General features: G+C 45.1%; 1 protein-coding gene across 3 annotated transcripts in view; it reads right to left on the bottom strand.

The window, feature by feature from the left end:
- Positions 1-22,519, bottom strand: part of lmx1bb (LIM homeobox transcription factor 1, beta b) — a 44,998-nt gene extending 22,479 nt beyond the window's left edge. The window contains exons 1-3 of one of the 3 annotated variants that reach the window (XM_047593136.1): positions 22,420-22,519; positions 20,444-20,566; positions 19,736-19,922 (exon numbers count right to left, since the gene is read on the bottom strand). In XM_047593136.1, the coding sequence (XP_047449092.1) occupies positions 19,736-19,922; positions 20,444-20,513 (257 nt within the window). In that variant the 5' untranslated portion in view covers positions 20,514-20,566; positions 22,420-22,519. Of the gene's footprint in view, positions 1-19,735; positions 19,923-20,443; positions 20,583-20,889; positions 21,149-22,419 lie in introns of those variants that run through there. The other 2 variants (XM_047593135.1, XM_047593133.1) reach the window with 2 other exon arrangements.
- Between the last annotated feature and the right edge of the window lie 1,140 nt (positions 22,520-23,659).

The raw sequence follows: 23,659 nt of genomic DNA, 5'->3' as shown, positions 1-23,659 counted from the left end.
TTGCAGGGATTACTACAAAAAAAGCAGCACGCTTACAGGTGTGTCTAAAAGGACATTGTGTTGACACTGCAGAGAGCTTCATAGAAAAGATTTCTCAGTTTACCATGACTAATTATTTACAGCCAATATAAACAGAATCATAGCATGTTTTCTGTAAGTCCAACATATTGGTATGGAATGATTTGTTAATGTGGACATATTCTGCCTTATATAAATGTACATAAGGCAGAATATGTACGGTTTCTAAGACAATTTTCAAACAGATTTTTTTTTTTTTTTTACTATTACATCAAGACAGACATGCGGCATAACAATACGTCATTTGTGGTTGCTTTCATCGCAGTTACAGTCAAGTCTAGCTGATAACCTGTCCAGAAATGACAGCTATGCGTCTGTGAGCAGCAAGTGGGAACAGGTTTTGTTGATCTAAAGTAGATCGTAAAGTCAGGCTGAGTCTGCCTTTGATATTTCCTGTTTTGTTTGTTTTAGAACCTCTGTGATGTGTGAATATGTCCCCACCGTTAAGAGTCTTCGAAGGTGCATGATGTGTCCCATTCATTACCTCTGAGGAGGGAATTCTGCTCTCTACGCCGTGTTGACAGCGCCTGTCAATCAATGCGGCAATGAACGACAGCGCTGACAGAAGTTTTAAGAATAATTGTGTTTTCCAAAAAGGAGGAAAGGTCGCGTTGTGGGATAAAGTGCTTCCAGGCTCCTCTGTATCACTGCTTCCCCAACCAGGACCAGTGCTTCGGTTCACACGGCCTGCTTACTTACTGTACGTTTGTGGGAATTCTGAATGAAAGATGCGTATCAGCCCCTTCTCTCTTACACTGCTTTGAGTCTTCTTTTTATAGTAGCCATCATTCACTCACCAGAAGCCAGATGAGTCATTTTTCCTACTGAATGTTAAGCCTACTATCAGATTAAGCAGTCTCTGATTTCAGCGCTAATTGTGCACGTCCACTTAAGGAGCTGACAGCGCGGCGAATGAGGAGGCTTGCAGGCCTCTGCAGCACGCCACTCATCCATCACGGCCTAACCGATTGCATCCCTCTGAAGGCTCAACACGCTAACACCATTAGCTCTACTGCTGGGCATCTAACTAGCACATCACTCACACGGCTACATGCTAACAGCATTACGGCTAATGCTGCCCCCCTAACTAACACATCCGTCATAGGGCTGGAAATCCTACGGCTCTACAAAAACACGCGGAACCACACTGTCTCTCCGAGACAATCACACACATTATTTTGCCTCTGTTCCTTTTGTTGCTCTGTGGCTAATATCCTCATTTGTCTCAGAAGATGCTGAATGCCACTGAAAGTTGTTTTGATTCCGTTTTGTTCTGCCCACAACAGATCTAGGCATGGTTGAATACGCAGGCCACTGTGAAGGGAGCCATTCAAATCCGATTATGATTTCATATTTCACAGAGACAGTACACCACTAGGATGATTTTTAATTAGAACCAGAATCAGTAAAAAGAATGGGGCATGGAGACAATAAAATGAGGAATGCATTCATCCATGGGATGATTCTCTAGCTTTATTTAAGATCTGTGCCAATGTGCTAACAGCATTAATGAAGTTATAAAGAATTATGAGGGGAAATCAAATTTGCCTCGCCACTTGAGCGCCACTAAAATGCCAAACAATAAACTACCAGATTGCAAATTAGATCAGTAAAAATATCAAACACATTGCGGTGCAGGAAAATCCATAATTGCATTTAGTGCCTGGCCTCTCCTGGGGGAAGAGACACTAAAGATCATCAGCAGGCTACACGGGAGCCGCTATTGACAGAGCGGTAAAAATCGACAGGCTAACTAAATAAACACTCCAGGCTCCATTAAATATTCAACGGCTGAGATTTGACAGTCTAGCGTGCCTGCCTCTCCCCATTGCCTCCATTGGCTTCTCTCTGCAGCACATCTTCTCCCTGTCTCCCCTCCTCCCGCACCACCCCTTCCCGTCCTCTTCCACCCGCACCACCCCACCCCACTCCCCTCCCCTCCACTCCCCTCTCCACTGTGACTCCTGACAGCAATAAATGATGCGGTGCCTGAGGGCGCTGCTCCAGTGGGAGACCTGGGAGGATAGAGCAGGAGAGCAAAAGAAATAAAGGGGAGACAGCCTATGACCAATGGCCATTAACCAAGAACTGAGACAGGGCCCTATGACATCCGCTGACACCCCACCCCCTCAACACACTCTCATTCTCTCCGGCAGACTCACACGTGCACACAGTTACAAACCCGACACACACCACACAAGGCTCCTCTCTCCATTTTGTTGTTTATACTCCAGCACCACAAAGACAGTTGAGCCCGGAGAGCCGCGTATACACAGATCAGTAGGAAGGTGGTTTCATCTTTCATTCCGCTAACTTAATCATAATCAAACAGTTTATCCTGTGCGTTGGAAACAAAATGGGCACCTAATAGGAGGTGAAAAACCCCTCCAATCACACGCCACTGAAATTCTCGCAGCCCCCCCTTGACAAGATCATATGCATTCATCTGCTGTGGCGAGCTGAGCGAAGTTATGCAAATGAGCGATGACAGTGTTATTGTGTGAGGAATATCAATGGAGTAATTACTGTTCCATGTCGGGCGATTGGCCCTCCGCTGCCGTGCCCAGCCAGCGCGCTTCATTTCTCAGCCGCCCTCTCAGGGGAGAGATGAGCGGCGTGCTCCAGAGAGCAGAGCTAATAATGGCAGCTCGGATACAGGCAGGGCTTAGACGAGCCCCGGGGTCCTGAGCTGCAGACTGCTAAACGTTGCAGGGGTCTCAGGAGAGCCCCCCAGCGAAGATGAAATGATTAAAAAACCACCCAACCTGACTGACAAGCTGACCGACCACCTATAAGCCTTGGCGCGGTGGGTCAAACCATCACCACTCACTTCAGTCATAACAGCGGGTGACCTCTTTTTTTTTTTTTTTTGAACATTAGCTGGCTGCCTGAGAATGATTCTTAGTAGAGATTATTAGAAAAAAGAGGAAGAACAAGAAAAGCTAGACTGGCAGATGAGTGTAACCGTCCCAGGTGTCTCACCCCGAAACACAACAAGTTATAAAAAAAAAAAAAAAAAAAAAAAAAATATCTTGTGCGTACACCTCTTCGTCGACAGTCTCTGCAAGATCATAATCATCTGGTCTGTCCTCTCTTTAGTGTGTTGGCAGGAGTCCAGTGCGCGAGCTCCTCTGGCATGTGAGGCGTCATCTAATTTAAAGCTCAAATTTGCTGAGGTGTTTAACAAAGCGCTCTCCCCACGGTGCGAAAGCGGCGACTGCCTGTAACATGTCAGCCTCACGCGCGAGGCGACGTCTGATAAATAAGAACGCGGGGAGGCCACAGGTTCACCTGATGGATAGAACGCAAAACACCAAACAGGAACTTCAAAGTGGAAAAGCTGGTACAGACCCCGGAGCTGCAAATTAACATACCAAGCAGGAAGCAGGAGGAATGTTTCTCCCACACAACTTAGAGAAGCAGCGACCTAATCACTTTTTCTTCTGTGAAAAAAAAAATATATATTACGAGTATTTGTTCCTACTTCTGCCTTCATGTGAGGCAGTCGCTAAAGGTATAGACGTTTAACTTTATGAGAGAAGCAATTTAGAATTTTGGGGCTGCACAAAAATATTATTTTCTATATATTTCTTTCTTTCTTTTTAGTGTTAAATGAGGTAAATTTTTTATTCTATCAATGCAATGTGAATAATGTTGAAGATTTATGCTCTGCCTCTTTTAGTTATGCTAAAATATTACCCATACTTTTGATGGCATTAAGAGGTATTACCGAAAGCTTGCTGCATTGTTTCAGTCAGTAAAGGGATCCTCATAAAATATTAATAACATCTTCTAGAATGTTGCTTTAAGCCTAAACCTTCCTCTCCACACCAATACTTTTCAAAAAAAAAAGAATCCCTATAGTCCCTATAGCCTTAGTGCCTCAATACACAAACTACTTATTTTCACCTAAACACCAGAAGAAATCTTATAATTCCCTACGACTTTCTAATATCTGTGTCCTGATCTGGGGCGTTGAGCTTATGAGACAGGGGACGAGTGAAAAAGGAGGCCCATGTGCTGCACTTGTACCTTCGCACCATTCATTTCCAGGTCAGGTGCACCTCTCGCCGTGTCCAGACACCTCATATATCTCGCAGGCAAGGACTGGCTTATCTCCATACTTATCTCCACAGCAATAATTCCCACTTAAAGATGTAGCTGCGAGCAAATGACCGGGCAGGCCCGGGTGGTACACCACTCCCATTCCTTCAGCTGTTCCCAAAAGACTGTAGTGAAATGGAAGCAACCGCGGAAAACACTTAGAACAAATAAACAGTGTCCGAAAAGCAGCCAGACTTCAAGAACTCGATTAGAACGAGAAAACAGAGAAAAACAAAAAAAAGCTAAATAAATTCTTCTGTCTAAATACACAGATCAGGCGTAACATTATGACCACCTCCCTAATATTGTGAAGGTCTCCCAGTTGGGGCTCATCAGAGAATGGACATGGGTGTCCTGTGGTGTCTGGTAACAGGATGTTGTTAGTGAAGGTCCTGTGGGTTGAGGGGAGGGGCCTCTGTGGATCATCCCACAGATACTTGATCAGTTTGGGATCTAGTGAATTTGGAGGTCAGGTCAACGCCTTGTGCAGGCTGCATCCTGCTGCAGATGGCTGCTGCCGCCGTCAAGGAGCTATGGGTGGAGATGTCTGGTCCAGTTTAGGTGGGTGGTACATGTCCAAGTAACATCCGCACAAATGCCAGGTCCGAAGGTTTCACAGCAGAACACTGAACTGACACGAGACGGTCAATGTTATTTTGGTTTGGTTCGTAGTTTTAATGTTGTGGCGGATCAGTCTATACCTTTTATCTTTTCCCTCCGTGTAATCTGGCTCTGAGTTACAGTTCTGAACATGCTCAGCTAAAACAGCCAACTCAATCAGGCATTCCCCATCGACGAGCACCAGAGACGCCCCCCTGAGTCACACACGAAGTCTTGTCTGACTCAGAAATACTTTTTCTCGTAAGACAGACAGAGGCCTGCTGATCGCTTCCCCCCTACTCCCCCCAAAAAAATTCAGAAAGAATGAAATCACACTTTTCATCCAATTAGCAACTCATTTTCATGCCGGACGAGAACGAGAGCCTAAGACGCTCTGCTGTGTTTATTCGCAGTATGACATCTCAAATGATTCCCCGTCTTTCTGGTTTCCATTGTTCTTTTTATTCAACAGGCCTGTTTTTTTGGACTGTTTTTCACAGCAGTAAAGAACAGCCTGACAGAAATCAGCCTCTCCCTGACATGGTTTCTACATGTCATAAATCTGACCGTATGACGAGCTGACTCTTTTGTTTATTAGTCCTGTTTCTTTGCTTAATGCCCTTTCAGCGAAGCTTTGATCCTGCTAACCTTATGCATCCTCACCGTAAACACTTACCTCCCGAAGACGTTTTTATCACCTCGAGGCTCGATGCCAGGCATCTGCACGGAAGTACACCAACAGATAAACTTGCCAGTTACCAGCAAGGGCAAAGAGGACAACAGACTCTCCGAGTGAAATGTTTTAAAGCTTCTCCATCACCCTCTGGCCGTGGCTGTGGACTATTGTGGGAGGAAGAGTTGGCCTGAGAAGACGTCGCGCATGCCTTGTTTCTTCTTTTTATTCAACTATTTAAACATGTGACTGTCTTGCTGTAGTTAATAAAACAGCCACAAACCCCTCATGTTTTGGATTGAAAATTACAACTCTGATGTCATTCTAGACCATAAGAACATCACATTACTGCATCTGAAGCTTGTACGAATATAAATTACGTCCATATCCGGCCGAATATACATAAATCCTATTTTTGATAAGATACAGATCTTAATTCTGAAAGGCTAGCTTCAATAATAAAAAAAAACAAAACTACACACTCGACCCCTGCATGTCTGAGCGTACGTTCAAACACACGCACCACCCGCGAACGCTCGATCGCTGCCAGTGATGTCTCCGCGAGCTCGAGACCACAGGAATTGTTTATCACTGCTGATCAGAGCGACTAATCAGAAGCAGGCTGTATTTTCTTGAACCTGCGCGAGGTCGAGATGTTTCCTCATCCCACACTGAGACACGTACGTGCCACAGCATGACCTTGCCCTCCCTTCCCTCCCTCCTCCTCCCTCCCGTCCTCAGTACCTCGCCGGCCCTGGTCCGGGGGGACACTGCGACATTCTGCTGTGACAGCGACAGACTGCAGACATCCCTGCTGTGGGGGGGACGGTGGGGGTGACCGAACATGTGGAACCATGCCTTACGAGAGACAAATGTTCCCTTTCGTTATGGTTTATTTATCCCGTATCTTAATCTTAATAATTAGCAGATAATGCCCATTTCTTCCACTCATCTCGCTCAGTCATGCGTTCAAACTTAAGCATTTCAAAGATGCAAAGTAATAATTACGGTAAATTAAAAAAAGGGCAACCAGAGAGGGGGGGGTCGATGAAATGTGATTACTAGGCAAAGTAAGAGTTTCCATTAGCATTTGCCAAAGTACCATTAAATGTTATAGGCACATCAAGGAACCCAGAGCATGTTGGTCAGCACAGTGGGAGTATGACATCTTACACTGTGCAGGGCCTCATTCTGGACCATGCAGGCAGCTTCAAAAGAACTTCACCGTCAGGAAAAAACAGTCTGTAGGCTTAAACCGCACAACAAAAGCACCACTCACAACCGACTTACCCCTAGGGAGGCCATGATGCTTGATGCACTATAGTTAGTTACGCAACATTTCTTTGATACAAACAACAACATGCTGATCGTAACATCCATACGCGGGCGAGCGCCGTTAACGCACAGACTTCTGCAGGAATAATGACACCGAGCCGAGGCGCTGTGATAGAAATGATGGAGCTCTGTTGCCCATGAGGGATGTTTCAAAGCCACTCGAACGCTTGTCAGTGCAGTTTATTACTTCCTTGAAATATCTGTAAAAGAGGAACCATTGAGCAAAAGAAAACTGTTTAAGAGCTGGGGGTGTAAATCTCTTTTAATGCCGCTGATCCCTGTGTTAGTGCCGCTTCCAGAAACCGCTCGCTGTTTCTCCTTCCCCACGGTTCCCTCATTACGCATCGTCTAGGAGAAATGGCTACCTTTTCTTTTCGCCTTCTCAAATATTGCAAACTATGAGCGGTTTTCTAAGTTATAACTGCAGGGGCCGCGTCTGCCAAGAGTCTGTCGCTTGTACTTAGTTTTTCTTCCCCCGTTATTTCTGCGGCTGTTGGTTAGGAGGAGGCATGTCACAAAGCCAAAATTGTGACATGGAGAGGCATGTTGTCATAGCATAAACTTGATATGGATAGTCTGAAACCACAAGAACATCGAACTGTGGATTCTGAAGGCTTCTGCATGACTAACGGCCCTAGTCAACATTGTTCAAGGAATCCTCGTTTTGATGAAGAAGTAAATGTTTTTTTTTTTTTTTTTTTTTCCCTCCGCACTTTCTTCCAGCGAGGATAGCTTTTGACACAAGTCCCGGAGCCCTCCATCTCTGCCCCGGGTCAGGTTAGTTCCTGGTGGGATGTTTTTGTGTGGAGAGGCCACTTCTCTTTCTTATCTTCCTGTCATCTCTGTGGGACAGCAGGGCAAGACTCCTTCTCTGGCTCCAGAACCACAGGCTTCCCCTGGACACCAAACCGCCACTCCACACTAGATGTACTCTTTGAGAGGGTGGTTGTTTAGGGTGTGTCAGACCTTATTAGCGCCAGAATGTGTGAAAAAAACAGAGCGGGGCGAAGCAGTATTTGCAAAATCCGTCTTTATGGGTTGCTTGTTTAAGTGCCAGCAGAGCGGGGTTTACCACATGAGGCAGAGCCGGCAGACAGAAAATTTGGACAATCACGCAGAAGTATGCGAAGGTTAATTTTGTCTGTTCATGATCGACAGCTCACCTAACTGTATCTGTTTGTGATTTGGTAAACCTCATACCACCGATATTTGTAGCTGGATAAGATAAATGACATGAGCGTTAATCCAAATAGCTCCTGCCATTGGTGTCGGGTGCAAGTCAGTGCATAAATATCATATTTCTACCTCCTCAAGCAGTGGTTCCCAGCGTTTTTCGTCAGCACACGGCCTGTTGGGGCGCTTCTCACCTTTGCTGACGCAACCTGTAACATTTATTTGAACTTAACTGGATATTACTCAGATGTTAGTGACACCCAAGTGCATACAGCAGTGTTAGTTCCTGCAATTTGGTTGCTTCGTATTATGCCACTTTCAAGCTGAGATATAAAGCCAACGCTGAGTGTGAAAACTGCAGTTCCTCAAATGGCCACTTGAGGCTGACTCCAAAAGTGAGTGAATCCCTACAGACCTCCATGTTCAAATGTCCAAATTTACAGCGGACAAAAAACATATTTACAAAAAAAAGCGGTAGTTACTTTTCACATTCACAACAACTCTACAGTTGGGGATATTTATATGACCCAGCTCGGTTCCACTAACGTTTCGTCTCTTTACCCATTTTTGGAGCAGCTCTGCAGACTGCCAAGATGACTATGGTCAGCTTCGCGCTCAGCCTCAAATCGGCCATACAGGTGATGCTGTGGAGACTTCATCTACGTTTACACAGTTGATGGCCACGTGGATTTGATTTTCAACCGTTCACTTCTCGCTTTTAGACAATGATTTGAACCGTCGATCAATTTTTGCTGACTGTCTCACGTTGTATTACATTACGACAAGCTATTCCCACCATTTGACTATCACCTTTAGATGACTTTTAAACATTTTCTGCATGCCTTTAAGCTATTCTGACGTGCCATCATTACATTTAGCATTACTCTTCCAGCTGTTTAAACATTACAATCAGATGATCCTCTTATTTGTCCATTCATTTGCTTTTTTTTTTTAAACACTGAACATTATTCTGGTTTTACCGCCCACTCAGCATGCAATTGCTGTTTCTACGTTATCAACTGACCCAAGTTACACCGTAGCGTTCCCGTGTACGGCTACCGAGCTGCAGAAGTAGTCACTGGTCTGTGGCACATTAGATGACAAGGCTCTTAACACTGTTGTCTGTCAGTAATGATGACCTTGAGCTGTGCACTAGACATAATAACGATTATTATATTACACGCACACAGAAGTATATGTAGTTTATAGGAGAGTGCACATTCTGAAAAAGAGAAGGAGAGACAGTGAGCATTACTTATTCCCATGTATAAATTGTGGCGAGGCTAAAACCTATAATAAAATCATGAACGGCAGCATGTGTGTAGATGGTCCCTCGCATAGACATATTTGTGGGCGACAAGAAAAACACGCTGGGGCACTGAACCTGCATGCAGCTTGGAGAATGTTAATAAGGATTATGGTTAATGTACTTATAATATTCGTCGCAAAGGCCAAGCGTGTTTTGCCACCGTCTTTGAAGAGGTCGAGGCTTCTGCCAAGCAACACTAACCTTCGTGTTTATGTTGCGGAAAAAAGAAAAAAAAAAAACGTCTCCCTGTGTCAAATTTAACTAAAAGAAAGTGCAGCTTAAATAAGCTGGAACTCTCGAGAGGAACCCGATAGAAGGTCCTTCTCTGTCAAACAGAACAAGGCAGTAAGTGCTGTAATAATTTTCCAAACATGTAAGCTATAAAGAGATGCTGATGCCAGAGAGCGTGCCGTGACCCCTCCGACCTTGCGCCTGCTGCCTGGCTTCTGGTTTTTGTAAGCAGCATCCAGCTGAAAGCTACCAGAGGCCTTCATGTGTGTATGTGATGTTTCCAAGGAGAGATGGACCAATTAATCTGATTATAGTCACAAATCCTCTGACATGTGTAGGCCCGTCTGCAGCCATGTGCGGTGCAGATGTGTGTCTGAGTGTGTGTGAGCATGCATGACGTGTGCGTCAGGTAATATACATGCACAAAATCTTGTCTGAAAATGTACAAGATTTAGAAAATAACCCATACGACACTTCATAAGCATCTATCAGTCTCACTGTTTTTTCGAGAAAAAAAAAAGAAGAAGAACTGTACTCAAATACAAGTTGTGGGTGAGTGGTCGTTCCTCGGAAGTCAGAGAGCAACAGTTAAAAGTACCTGAAATGAAATACCGGGTGAAATAGTAAACCATCTGTCAAAGCTTTCGCGGTCTGTTTAAAAACACAACACCCGAGCACTTAAACGGCCCCTTTTCATTGGCAGCGCTATGAATATGCCTATTCTGAGGGCGATCCTTTCATTTTCAGGCCAGAGATCTGGCCCAGTCACAGCTCAACGTATGTTTGTGCCACCGGCTGCAGCCTGCGTCGAGGAGTGGGAGGAAGTGGAACGAGGAGCTGACAGACAGGCCCTGATACTGCACTTCCACCACAGGCCAATCCCCAGCTAACCCCTGTGCTGACAGCCAGGATGTAGCACTCATCCACAAGCCACAGCCCAGATTTTGGGGCCCAGGAAAAGGAGAGCAAGGAGAGCAGGGAGAGGGGTCTGCTCGGGCTGATGATAGAGAAGGGGGGCGAGTGGCTGGTGGTTTGGGTGGCACGCACCGCTTTCCGCCTCCAAAGCGTCACGACTAAAAGCAGAATCCACAGACTGTGTCGCCTGCCAACGGCACGGCATGTCCAATGCTTGGCCGGGTGACAGGCCGAGTGCAGACGGGCATGCTACACACAAACACACACACACATATACACACACACACAAGCATACGGCTGCACAGACGCGAACACTTTCACATAAGAATGCAAAAAAAACAAAAAAACAAAACAAAACACGATTAAATGCGCAGTAGAGCTGGAACCTATCAGATACCGCGAGATAAACAGGCAGTACTAAGAAACTGCAAAAACACAGACACGAAGACACGTTTCATACCGCAAACACTCCAAGTGGCATTCTTCCTAGAAACAGATTTTCTGGTTACTTTACATATTAAAGTCTGAGAGTGAAACCATCCAGCATGGACATAACAGATGACGGCCTCATTGTAGTTTCACTGACAGATATTACCGACATTCTGGGTCATGTGACGCATTCGTCTTGAGAATTTCGCAGACAGACCAAACATTTTGGGTTGTTTAACTTCTCGGGCTAGATGTAATTGATAGCACGGCTTCATGAAAACTTCAGTTCCGATATTTGTCGCGAGGCAGAACCTTTGACGGAGCGAAGACGGAGCGAATCAATAAATAACGCGGCCCTGGCCGGTGCCGCGCGAGAAGCACAGCGGAGTGATGAACGCTGAAGGTTGAGAGGCCACTGGTGACCCCGGCCGCACGCTGCGAGAGGGCTCCGCTCAGAACCAGAGCTGTCTTTCCAGCTGGGATCACAACACAACGACGGAGCTCCGGTTTCAGAGCGCAACGCCGCCATGGGTCTGGGACGGCGCACCCCTGCGATGCCGGGCCTGCAGGGCCAGTGTTAAGGCAGACATGACACCCAGGGGGGTCGGTCAACACACCCACTCTCAGGAGGAGGCAGCGACAAGCGAAAAAGACCAAAGACTGAGCGGGGCTGCCTCAGACCACAGGTTTTGCTTTTTTAACTGCTGAGGTTGGGACTGCGTCGAGCCTCGGCCTTCCTACGGCTATTTCGATTCAACAGGGTTTCCAGTGAGCTGCTCCCAGAGGCGACCTCCGCGCATAAATAATGTGCAATGAGCCCGAGAGGTGGAATCAAACAATACTTCAGATGAATAGCGCAAACAACTGAGCCTTAGCCTGCAGCAACACATTTTTCTTATCAAGGCAACCATATAGAAATCTCCATTCCGACGGCACTATAAAATCACACATGCACAAAAACCACTTTGATTTTTTCTTTCTTTTTTTTTTTTTTTATGTTTTAGCCCTTTATCCGTTCCTTTCATAGACACCAGATCATTTTGCAGTGTTCGGGAGACGTGGAATTTCCCGAGAAGACGTATTGTAGCAGCTTTCTGGGAAATATTAATATCCAGCCAGCAGAGGAAAGGTAAAGGGAGAGGAGAAGTGATCGGGGGTGTACAGCAGGGGGGTGGGGTACAGACGATCAGTATCGTGGCACGGTACAGATGATAAAACACTCCTTCTATTGCAACTCTCTCCGACCCGCAGTGCACAGTTACCTCTACTGTTCGACACCTTTTTCACATGCAGGACGCAGCGCCCGCCTCCGAACGGGACGCTCGGGGGTCGCGTTGGGTGCCGGAGCGTGGGGGGGCCGCGAGTCCGGCACAGGCAGTCATCTTCTCCACACGCACTCCCCTGTCATCATGTCTGCACTGCAGATTCTCCACATCTGCCTTGCCTTACACCGCTCAAGCCCCGCTCTTACCTAGCCCCTGTCATCTTCGCCTCCCTCCCACGTCTCCACTCCCCCATCAGGATCATCCAAATATTTCCCCTCGCTGCTTTTTGAAGCTTCCATGGGTCACGGGACCCCATGCACAAATCATGCTGGCTTGCCGTGGGGGGGCCGGTCAGAGAGGACGGGAGTGAGTCAGACGCATAGAAATCCAATCTGCACTGTTTTCGCACGGGGTTATTTTTCTTGCCAAGACAGCCATCACCAATCAGCGGCTGGTTCTAAACAGCGAGTTTTGGGGGGAGCTCTCGCTGGAGATGCCGGCCGTGGCAGCTGCTCGCAACCAGACTCCCCAGCCACGCCAAAGGGAAGAGATGGAGAGTAAATTCAGAAAGCCTGACAGCCTGCAGCGGTTTAACATGGAGGTTAGCCCCAAATACATAGCTCCGGGTTTATGTTGATGGATGGATAACCAAATCCATTTCATTGTTTGCAATAAAACATAGATGTTAGTTTTTACACTGTGACACCACACTTGCTATGGCGCTGCACGATGATGTGCCGAGAGACAGGCCTGGCAAAGGCGAAACTTCGGTAAGCCACTGGTTTTGGAACTTGCATTTTTTTTTGAGATGCACAGGGAAAAAAATAGCAAGCGCTGATACGCAAGGATGATAAAATGAATTACCAGCTCTATGGTTCGCGTGGGCACAGGAGGCTGAACGCCTAACGCAGAATGTTCATAACAGAGAATATTGCGCGGGCCCCCGAAACCCGGGGCGGGTAAACAGGACAGGCAGAGAAGGAGGATGAGCCGGTGTGGAGCTGCTTCCCTCCCACCTGCAGAGCGCACCGGCTCAGGGTGAGAGGAGACGCTGGGCAGGAATCTGCAAGTGCTGGTTAAAGTAATCACATTGGTCTCACTGCATCTGATCTGCAGTCTAACAGACTTCCAAACAGTTGAATGAGTAAATAAAGTGCCCCAGGGGACTCCCGCTGGAGATGGATTACCGCGAGGGTGCACACACAAAAGGAGCTGAAGCCCCGCAACCCGATGTGGGCTGCAGACAAAAGCCTCGTGTTGGACCTCGACCAGGGAACCGGCAAACTTTATTAATCCCATCCTAGACTGAGCCTCCCGCTACCGCAATCCGTGCAGACGGACACATGTGACTGCGAGCAGGTACACCCTGCGAAAACGACGGCGCACGTGCTGATCTGTGATTGTTCCTATAAGTTGGTGAACGCACTGTGTGCATTTGTGCGCGGGACAGTGTTGGGATTGAGCGGTGGTGCAAAAATTTAAACACACTGTCCAGTAGATGCACTGACCGTGTGTGTGTGTGCGCGCCTGCCTGCCTGCCTGCCCGCCTGTGTGTGTGTCTGCTCGAGTGCATAGACCACATAAGATGAGTCTCATGCTCACTTGGCTGTGGAGGCCCGGGTCTGGAGGGGACTAAGGGCCATGGCATTCTGCAGCCCCATCCCACCCCGGCCCCATTCTTCCCTCTTTCTGGGCCTGACACAAATAAAAGGATTAGGAGCCCCCGTTTCCGTCAGACCCTCCATTCAAGACAAAGCTCCAACCAGCTTAGTGTCACACTTAATGATAAAAGTGCAAATCTCTGTCAGTCACTTCGGGCAGGAATACCGGTATTTGGGGGCTAATCTCATTTGATGAAGATTAAAGGGGTTGAATGAAAAAGATAAAGAAACGTGTTTAGATGCTTTTTTTTTTTTTGCTTTTTTTTTTTGTTTGACGCATCTGGCCTGAAAATCTACACGACCGTGCCTCGGGGGCGGCCGAGTTTGACTCGGGACGGCCGAGAGGAGGTGCCGGGACGCAGTTTTTCCCGCAACGCGGACAGCGAGTTTGAGGAAACGGAGAGAGCTTAGATGAGAGACAAAGAAAGAAAAGGGGGCAGAGGGAGGAAGCAAGTGTGCGTACACATGCGAACACACCCTCACAAAAACCTGGGGTGTATGTAGGCAAACACACTGCTCTGCCCATTCCCACGTAGAGCTAGAATGTGTGACGTGAGTGTGAGAGTAAGCCTTGGGCACACAACAGTCTGAATGCAGCACTTGCCACTATGATGCCAGTCCTCTCTAGTGTATCTGCGAAAAGCCTACGTGTTGGAAAAACATTCCAGAGTGGGATCACATATACACAGTTGGGGCCAGCAGCAATGCTGCGAGCCAGCGGCAGAGACCACGTCTCAATTTCTCATGCACGTTCGACCGGGGGCCGCCTCGAGAAACACGCGTGGGCCGCCGGAACCGCAGGAGCAGACAAACAGAGGGCCCAAACTTAATTGGAAGTGGTACAAATGTGTGGGAATAAATTAGTCACACTTCCACCGATCCACAGCAAATGATATTAGAGGTGAATAATTCCGCCGCGGCAAAAAATGTCACTGTCCCGACCGTAAACGTGTAATCTGGCAAATCAAAATTGAAAACATTTGCTGAGTGCGTGTATTTCTCGGCTGGCGACTTTAAGAAGCCCATTACAGTATTTCACAGATTTAGCCAAAAAATCTAATTTGTAAATTGCATTTAATGGTTTGTGGCTGCGTTGCGTTTTGTTATGAAGAGTTGTCATGCTGTGAAAATAAACCTGAAGGCCCGAGGACTCGGAGCCAGTAATGAAAATCACTGCAACGCCGAGGCCGAGGGCTTTCTCTCTCTCTCTCTCTCTCTCTCTCTCTCCACCGTCACTGATTAGCATTCCCGATTGACTGACATGTCCCACTGGCTGCCTAACAGCCGGCTTTAGGAGATGAGGTTAAATTGTGGCTACCAACAAATTGCACGCTTGAGTTCCTCTGCACCCCTCCGCTATCATCCAGTGTAATGTGAGCACACCAGGCAGATCCCTCTGCAGATCCTTCTCCTCCCATGCACAACAGCTCCCCCACACAAAGCCACAGAGACCTCTTTCCACATCCCTCGCCACCAGTCTGGCCTCTAAAGTGGTGATGGGCATTACCGTGGCTGAGCCTCTGTGGCTTCCCATAGCGTCCTGCAAAGTGCTTTGTGTTCCAACTGCTGCTGCTACGCGCACACACACACACACACACACACACACCCAGCACCTCTTGCCACACACTCCGCACCCACACATTTAAAACACGCAGCGTAAACGCAAGCCTTAACGAAATCACCTGATTTCATAAAATAACGTCCACACTTTTGAGCTCTCACAGAAAAATATGTCCAAAAAAAAAAATTTTTTTTTTTTATGGGAGTCAGCCTCAGCTACCAATAAACGCACACTCCAACAGGTCTTTTAATGGGTCTTAATGCGTCGGGTGGGTGGGGTACATTTGAGGGGGGCACAGTTAGCAAACCATGAGATGACAGATGATGCGTCCTAGTATGCTGCTGGGACAGGCCGGGCCATGTTGACATAAAACCCAATACTTCCTTACAGAGGAACGGGGCCAGCTCCAGCTAGCTCCATGCCGAGCACTAAAAATCCCAGCAAGCTGAAGCAATATTATCCAGCTTTGTGTTTCTAACATTAGATTTGTCTCTCTGTAGAGGTCCTCTTTTATTTACCCAAGAGCGGTGGCTAAAGGCGCGTTTTTATCCTTTTTAAGGGAAAATAATAAAATAATAAAATGAAATTGGCGCGGGCCAAAAAAACAGATTTTCCACAAAGGACCCGCCTCTGAAACGCTTTATCTGGATTGACGACACTCTTTAATTAACTGCAAAACTACCCAGCTGGGTTGACAACAACACAAACTACATCCTAGTGTTTTATTTCTCTCTGCTTTTTTTTTTTTTTTTTTTTTTTTTTCCTTTTGGGTGTACGTATGAGTGTTCGCAAAGTGCCAGGCCGCGGGGAGTGTCCTCGGGTGAGCAAAACACATGCACACACACACACAAACACACACACACACACACACACGCCGGGCGAGCTAACACAGAAACCCAGCCGTCAGCATCTCCCCGGCACACACTGCTGCAGCGTCCCAAGCACAGCTAATTAAAAAACAACAATTTCACAGGAGGGCACTCCAAACAGTTCTAAAAAAGCACCTCTCAGCACACCGGGGGATCGTCCAGCGTGCACGAAGGAGGCAGAGACAGGTTCTGGGAGCTCTGCTTTTTACGGCTTCATCGCCGCCGTGTTTTTTTTCTACCACTCACACCACCGTGACCTGAATTTCATTTTTGCTTACGGCACGTGAGCGAGGAGATTTTTTTGGATGGGTTACAAATGAAACATTCTAAAATAACATTTTTTTTTGCTGCACAGTAAAACTTTAAAGAGTGCGGAGGCAAAAAAACAAAATAAATCCGCAGCGGAATGCAAGGTTTTTGTGCATCAGCAGGACCCAAAAGTAGGCAGCGCGGTGTATAATATAGTTAGTTAATGTTATGTTGTGTAGATGGAGCCCATGGCAGTTTCTAACAAGGCAGTCCATTACAGGGGTGTTGTCCAACACTTTGGTCAAGTGATAGGCCTTATTACATGGCTCCTTTCAAAGCATCTGCTCGGTTAGAGGAAAGGTCCCTCTGGGGAAAAGGTCTCCCTCTTTCTAATGATGTATAATTGACCTCCAAACACCAGAGCACAACAAACTCTCTTGGAATGGTGTAATTCCACTCTGCCTTTTTCGTGCCGCCCGTCTCGTTCGAGCTTGTTCCTCCTCTACGGCCTCGGCTCCCATCCAACTGACAGCTCTGCCTTCACTTTTGCCACTATTTATCGTTCCTCCTCCTCCTAAAATATAGTCAACAGTGTCTTTCCGTCTGAATAAAATCTGTAAATTTGAGATATTTTGAACGGCAAATTTCAACGCTTTCCTCGTTCGAATAAATCATTTTAAATAAGGGATAAAAACAGGTCAGATTTATGACAATAAAAGAAAAAAACAAAAAAGGCAAACATATGGGGGGAAATCCTAATAAAATCCAATCTTGTTAATATATAATTACACTGTATGTGTTGAAATGTGTTGGTGGGAGTTTTAATAACACGGTCCACAATTGTTTCCCCCCCGTCTGCACTTAAACCTGCTCCAAAGGTGAGGGAAAAGACGGCTTGCCAATTCCTTGATTTATTATGGCTAGCGAGAGCTGATTACGGGACATGAATCAGTTGCTCTATGTAATTAGGCACGCAGACCTCTGTAAGGCTAGGAGCTCTCTGAACAGCCCAGAGCAGTTTGTGGGCTGACAAATGCATCTTAAATGAGTGTCATAAAAGTCAAAAAGGTGCCAATTACATCTCTAAGTATGCCATCAATGCAAATGGAACAAACAACGGAAAAAAAAGAAAGAAAAAGGGATACTCGTGTCGGCGTGATAGACAGACCCACTGGCTAAGGCGACCTGGGAGGTTAAAAATGGAAAAAGGAAAAAAAAAAAGATGAAAGAAAAAAAAAGGTGGGAGAAGAATTAAAAGATGTGATAAATAATCGTGTGTGAGAGCAGGACGGCGCCCAGCAGCTTGTTGTGTTTGGCTGGAGTGATGGGACTTGCCACACAAGCTCACACCAATCAAAGCAGCAAGCAAAGAAAGAGGCAGAAATGCTCGGTTATATTCCAAAATGCGGCTCCTCGAGAGCAGAGAAGACACAGAATGTCAGGAAAGACTGTCACACATGTGGATCCTTTCTGCCTCTTTTCACACACAAGGCAAATTTTTAGGAGCTACAAACAGACAGGGCTCCGACAGGCATGAGAAAGAGATCCCTCTCTCTGCTGGTCTGTCTCAACTTCCAGCCACCTCTGAGCCGTGACGCCGTGACTCCGGTATCCCCTAGTTACTGCTATGAATTTTCCATTGTTATAAGCCGACTACGCTCCTGTCACCGAGCTGGATGAATGGAACGCATGGCAATAGATGTAACTCTTTGTTGCTTGCAAGGTATCTAGCAGAGAGCCATAATGTGCCGGTAATCGAAGTAGGATTGTTAAAAAGGCCGGCCACAAAAAGCTGAAAATTCAGTGACAAGCATGAAAAGCGTTCATGCGATGAGAAACACAGGGAACCCCGGGGTCCTCACAGGCCAAACACAGACCCTCGGTATTGTAACACTCGTGTAACCGAGCCCCAGTATTTGTTTCAATATATCTGCCACCTCTGCTAGTTTTAAGTGATAATTCAATTTACTAATTCACCCTTATTCAGGGTGAATGGCTGCCACAGCTACAATGTTTTCATGGGAGAAATCTAACATTTGCAATCTAATTTTAATTTTTAAAACTTCTCTTTATATTATAATATAAAACTATTTAAATTTGCTAGAATAAAATAAGAACAAAAGGACAATTCCTGCATTATTACAATTTAGGTCTATGTAATAAAATAATTATTAGTAATTGTTATATTAATAATGCTGTATTTCGTTCACTGTGTTGCTACAAAATTAAGAAATTAACAATTTTTATGAACTTGTTACTATTTTTTTTTCTATTTTCGCCCACAATATGTTTTCAAAATTGCAAGTTAACACTTTTTTTATTATTATTATTATTTTTTTTAGTCAAATTCAAATTTAGTTTCCGTGTGCGTGCGTGTCCCGCGCGTGCGCAAACGGCTGAACTTTTAATAATTATCTACAGTTAGGCTACTGTGGAAAAAATTAGCGTATCGTTGTTCAATAACCGTCTCCTGTTTTAAGGCAAATAACTAGACAAACCAATAAAAAAATACCGTAAAGCTGAAATTTAAAAAAACAAAACAAAAAAACACGACAAAAGGTAAAATAATAAAATATAGAAATAAAAATTAAATAAAACTACACATGTACATGTGAAGCGCGACAATAAAGAAATCTAAGATTTAAGGCACGTGATTTACAGAATACAAGTGAGCTGGTCGGAAAATAAATCCGATCTGGGCTCGGTTAAAAGAAATGAAAGTGCGTTTTAAATATTTTGAGTGGATCCGAAGCGGTTGACGCTGATGGGAAAGGGCCACGCGACTCAACCAGAAAATATAAGACGGAATAAAACCCGAGAGTTGCAAGCCGCCTGCGCATTCTCGGGCCTGAGTGGGATCACTTCTTTTTTTGTTTTGTTTTGTTTTGATTTGTTATAAATACAGACACTGTGCAGAGATAATAGTTAAAATATCGCGGGCCACAACGCCGCTAATGTATATTAGCGTGAGCACTCGTCCTGTATGAAAACCATGTATATTACTTGATTCTGATATTGGTGTGCAAAAAAAATAAAATGCCACTTCCAAAACAGCACCATATAGCTCTTGACACTATATCTGAATGACTTTTCTGGGGTGTTTTTAGACCGTGTGACGAGGCCTTCAGAACAACCGCAGCCATCACCATTTGCATACACGTATTGTTTTAAATCGCTGCACGTCCACCAGAGCAATCTGACGACATGCAAAAAAGAGTGAGAATGACAGACACGCACACAAACAGAAAGAGAGTAGAAACTCCCTCCCGGAAATTGTGCTTACTGTTGGTAGTCGTGTTTGCAGTAAAGTTTCCTTTCTCTGAAGTAACAGCTGGTGGTGAGAGGTTGTTGACACACGGTGCACTGCAAACACTCCTCGTGCCATGAGGAATCGTTGACGCGCATCAAGAAGCGGTCGGAGATGGGACGCTGGCATCCCTCACACACGGATCTGTGGTGACACTCAGAGCCTGCAAAGCGGCAGAAGACATGGGGCCCGTCAGGAAGAACACACACACCCAAAAAAAAAATAATAATAATAATAATAATAACAACAGACGAGGCCGGAATCAGGGGCTGCAACGTCAGATCGCCTCAGATACACAGTGGATGAGAGAAGAAATATATTGATGTCTTAATGTGGGGAAAAAAATAATCTTTATTGCTTTTATATTCCATTTAATAAAGCCTGCACATTACTCGTACTCAGTCTCATTCATGATAACAGCATGCAATTAATACTATAATTAACACAACAGGATGTGTTGGTTTATCCATTTTACTCAATATGGCATTTTATTCGGATTTGCATGTGTGGAATTAAACAGCATGCAAAAAAATAAAAAATTAAAAAAAAATAACGACGTCCACACAGGAGTTTAGTGTTTGACCTGTGCTCGGAGTTCAGGCTGATTTGCAGAGGTGTGTTGGCACGGGGATAAATAAATAAATAAATAAATAGATAAATAAATAAATAAAATAGATGACTTACCGAGCATGACTCCGAGCGTGGCTTGTCCCGATCGCAGGGGATGATCTTCAATTTTTATGCCGTCCAGCATGATGCAAGTCTCGAGCTGTTCTCCCGCGGAGAGGCGCTCCAGTGACACCAGACCTGTTGCAATATCCATAAGAATACGATCAGAGTGGATAAGAAAAATCCCGGGCACACAAAGCTGTCTGGAGGTAGGAGGGCCAGGGGGACGAGGCTGGAAACCTGTTGAAGCCGTCCGAGCTCCGTGTGACACACAGCCTGCAGCTCGGAGGAAGGGGTGGAGGGGGGGAAAGGAAAAATAAAACTTATCTAGGTGGCGACCGTGATGTTCGCAACAGTTAAAAGGTAAAGTCAGTCAAAGCTACAGACATCCCTGATGTGCCAGAGACGCGCGGAGAAACAGAAAGCAAACAACAAACGTGGAAAACTCTCTGAACAGTCACCTGTTATGATTAGAGGAGCGAGGGAGGCTTTATCTTCTCGTCCCCAAGCCGACGGGAAGAAAGATGGGGGGGAATATGTCTTCGGCCTCGCCAAGGAAGAGGAAACAGAAGTAAAAGTTGTCAACAAATCCAAAGATAGAAGAGCGCGTTTGTAGACGTCCCGGCGGTAACTCTTTGGAAGTAACAGAGACGGTTGGTTGGTTGTGCTCCTGTCGCTGCAAAAGTCTGAGATCGAGATTGAAGCGAGTGGATCCTCCCACTCCTGAATGCATGGCTACACTTTTTTCATTCCCCCATTCACTGCCATTGGGATGCTATTGGAGCAGAGTACAGTGCGCTTTACACAGTCCAATAACGAAGCGCATGGAGAGGCGACGGTAAAGAAGACGGTGCGACTGAAGATGATATAAGAGGAATAAGACAAACACAATGCTATCATTTCAAGCGTAATAAGCCACGCGATTTCTGCCACAAAAAAAGAGTAAAATTAAGCAGAAATTCACGTACAAATATTAAAGCGTGGCATTAAAAACAAAAACAAATGCGCCTATAAACCACATATTTCTATGAGTGTTGGGGAGGGAAAAATAAATACTGCTCTTGATACCGTTGTGCATTGTTCCTTTCAGCTGATGCACCTGGCGATCAGTGGCGATAACAGCTGTCTGTCCAGCACTGAGGTGCCCTCTGCTAGCCATGGATTACCGCCAGTAATAAATATTATTATTAATAATAACAATCATAAACATAAACAATAATAACAATACATTTATTTTGAAGGAACACAGTGGCTATAAATCTCCTCGTATTACCTGCTCTTAAATAATTGATCAGTTCATCCTTAAGTTTGAGGAGAGACAACCCTTAAGCTCCTGAAATTGAAATATCCCAAAACGTCCCAATAAGGCATCATTAAAAATTAAATAAATAAATAAATGCATATAGGCTAGGGGAAGTTCCACGTCTTATTACGTTATAGAAAACTTGAATTATGTGCCAGTGTCTTTGTCGAGACGAGGCCGAGACGTTTGGTGCGGATGGATATCGTACCGATCCCTGCCTGAAATCACCGTGCTATGCTTTTCGCTGCACGACAGCCTGATTGTTATCAATTTCTAGCCGTACTAGTTTCAGGCCCCGAATAGGTAAAAAATAATGATAATACGACATGGCAACTATATGTTGCCATGTCGTAAGAATTGCTGAGGACATAGCCTTAATGCTGGTTTATTTCAAAATTCCAATTAAAAAAATAAGACAGTGAAGGCATCTCTGCAGCACTTGAATAACACTGCTTAATGATGGCTGACCCGGAACCAAATATTTGATAGCATAATAATAATAATAATAATAATAATAATAATAATAATAATAATAATAATAATAATAACGGATACACAGCATAGACAAATGTGCATCTCATGTTTCAATTAACTGGAGGAAGCCAACAAAAACGTATATATATATGTCAATATATAACACGAAAGTTATTGTACCGTATGATGTAAAATCTCTATATTCATCGTTCACCTTCAGTCCAAAGGCCGGCCACTGTGTTGTTTCTTATATCCTTTGTGAAGCATCAGGGCGATGACCTGTAGCCCAGTTTGGAAAAACAGAGAGTAGATTGTTGGCGTTGCCCTCTGCTGTTCACTCTGAGAATAGCTGCGCTCATCTGAAACCCACAGATTGGACATTTCACGTGTTGTTCACCGAAATGTTTACAGTGCACATATATCCCGTGTGAACATTGAGCTCGTTTAATTTTTCGCCAGAGGAGTCTTCCTCTGTTTAAGTGCGTCCATACCTGCCCTCTCGTGAAGTCATCGGTTTAGCCACCGGTTCCCTCCTATTTCCAGCACTTCCATCAGCGTGGGGTCAATTACCTTTGCCTCACACTATATTGGATTATCTTGCCACTAAGCAGCATTATGAGCCGAGCGCTATCAATACAATATAATCAATACATTTTTTTTTTTTTTTTTTGTAAACAAAACATATGAAGCCGGTGTTAGCCCCTAACCTGCCGCCCTCCTGCATTCAGTTATCGGTCCGGTCACTCGGGTGAATGAGGACATCAGACATTCATTCAATAAATCAATCCGCCAACTTTCAGCCTGGGGTGTTTTAATGAGCCTCTACATGACGAGCCCTCCCTCGCCTTCCATAGGCAAAGAAAAAAACACATTGTTACAGCAGGTGTGTAGCACAGCACAGAAACCATTCATAAAGTTAAGCAATTTAGTTTAAAGCAACCAGAACTGTTGCACCCATCGGAAAGGTAAGAGACCATTATAGTGCGTGTTTGGAGCAACTTTGCTCCTGCAGGCGCCCGCTGTGATTGCTGTGATTTTTGTTTTTACAGTGTAGTGTCTCTGAATATAAAACCAAAGGATGTTATTTCAAGAGAAAACGAGAAAACGTAATCTTTAGATGAAGGAGAGGGGGCAAAGTAAAAAGGAGGAAAAAATGCGTAAAATTGCGCACAGATTTGGATGCATTGAAATCAAGATTTTATCGACAGAACAGACAAGAAGTTTGGAGGGAGCGCTTTAAGAAAACAAATAAATCTACTAGTTGGACTTTTTAAAAAAATAAAATAAAAAAAAAACAATAATATATAGTGACCTTATGAATCAACGCAGGCCGGTTGCAAAAACAGGAAAACGCCACAGAGAGCTGTTCCTAAATATAGAAATGAACAAATTTATACAATTATTTAACGACTTCGTTAAATTCAAATCTTACCTAAACAAACGCCTCAGTCGAA

Source organism: Mugil cephalus, chromosome 8 (assembly GCF_022458985.1).
Source record: "Mugil cephalus isolate CIBA_MC_2020 chromosome 8, CIBA_Mcephalus_1.1, whole genome shotgun sequence".
Lineage (NCBI taxonomy): Eukaryota > Metazoa > Chordata > Actinopteri > Mugiliformes > Mugilidae > Mugil > Mugil cephalus.
The sequence above is the reverse complement of the archived record's forward strand: the minus strand, read 5'-3'. Positions and strand labels throughout refer to the sequence as shown.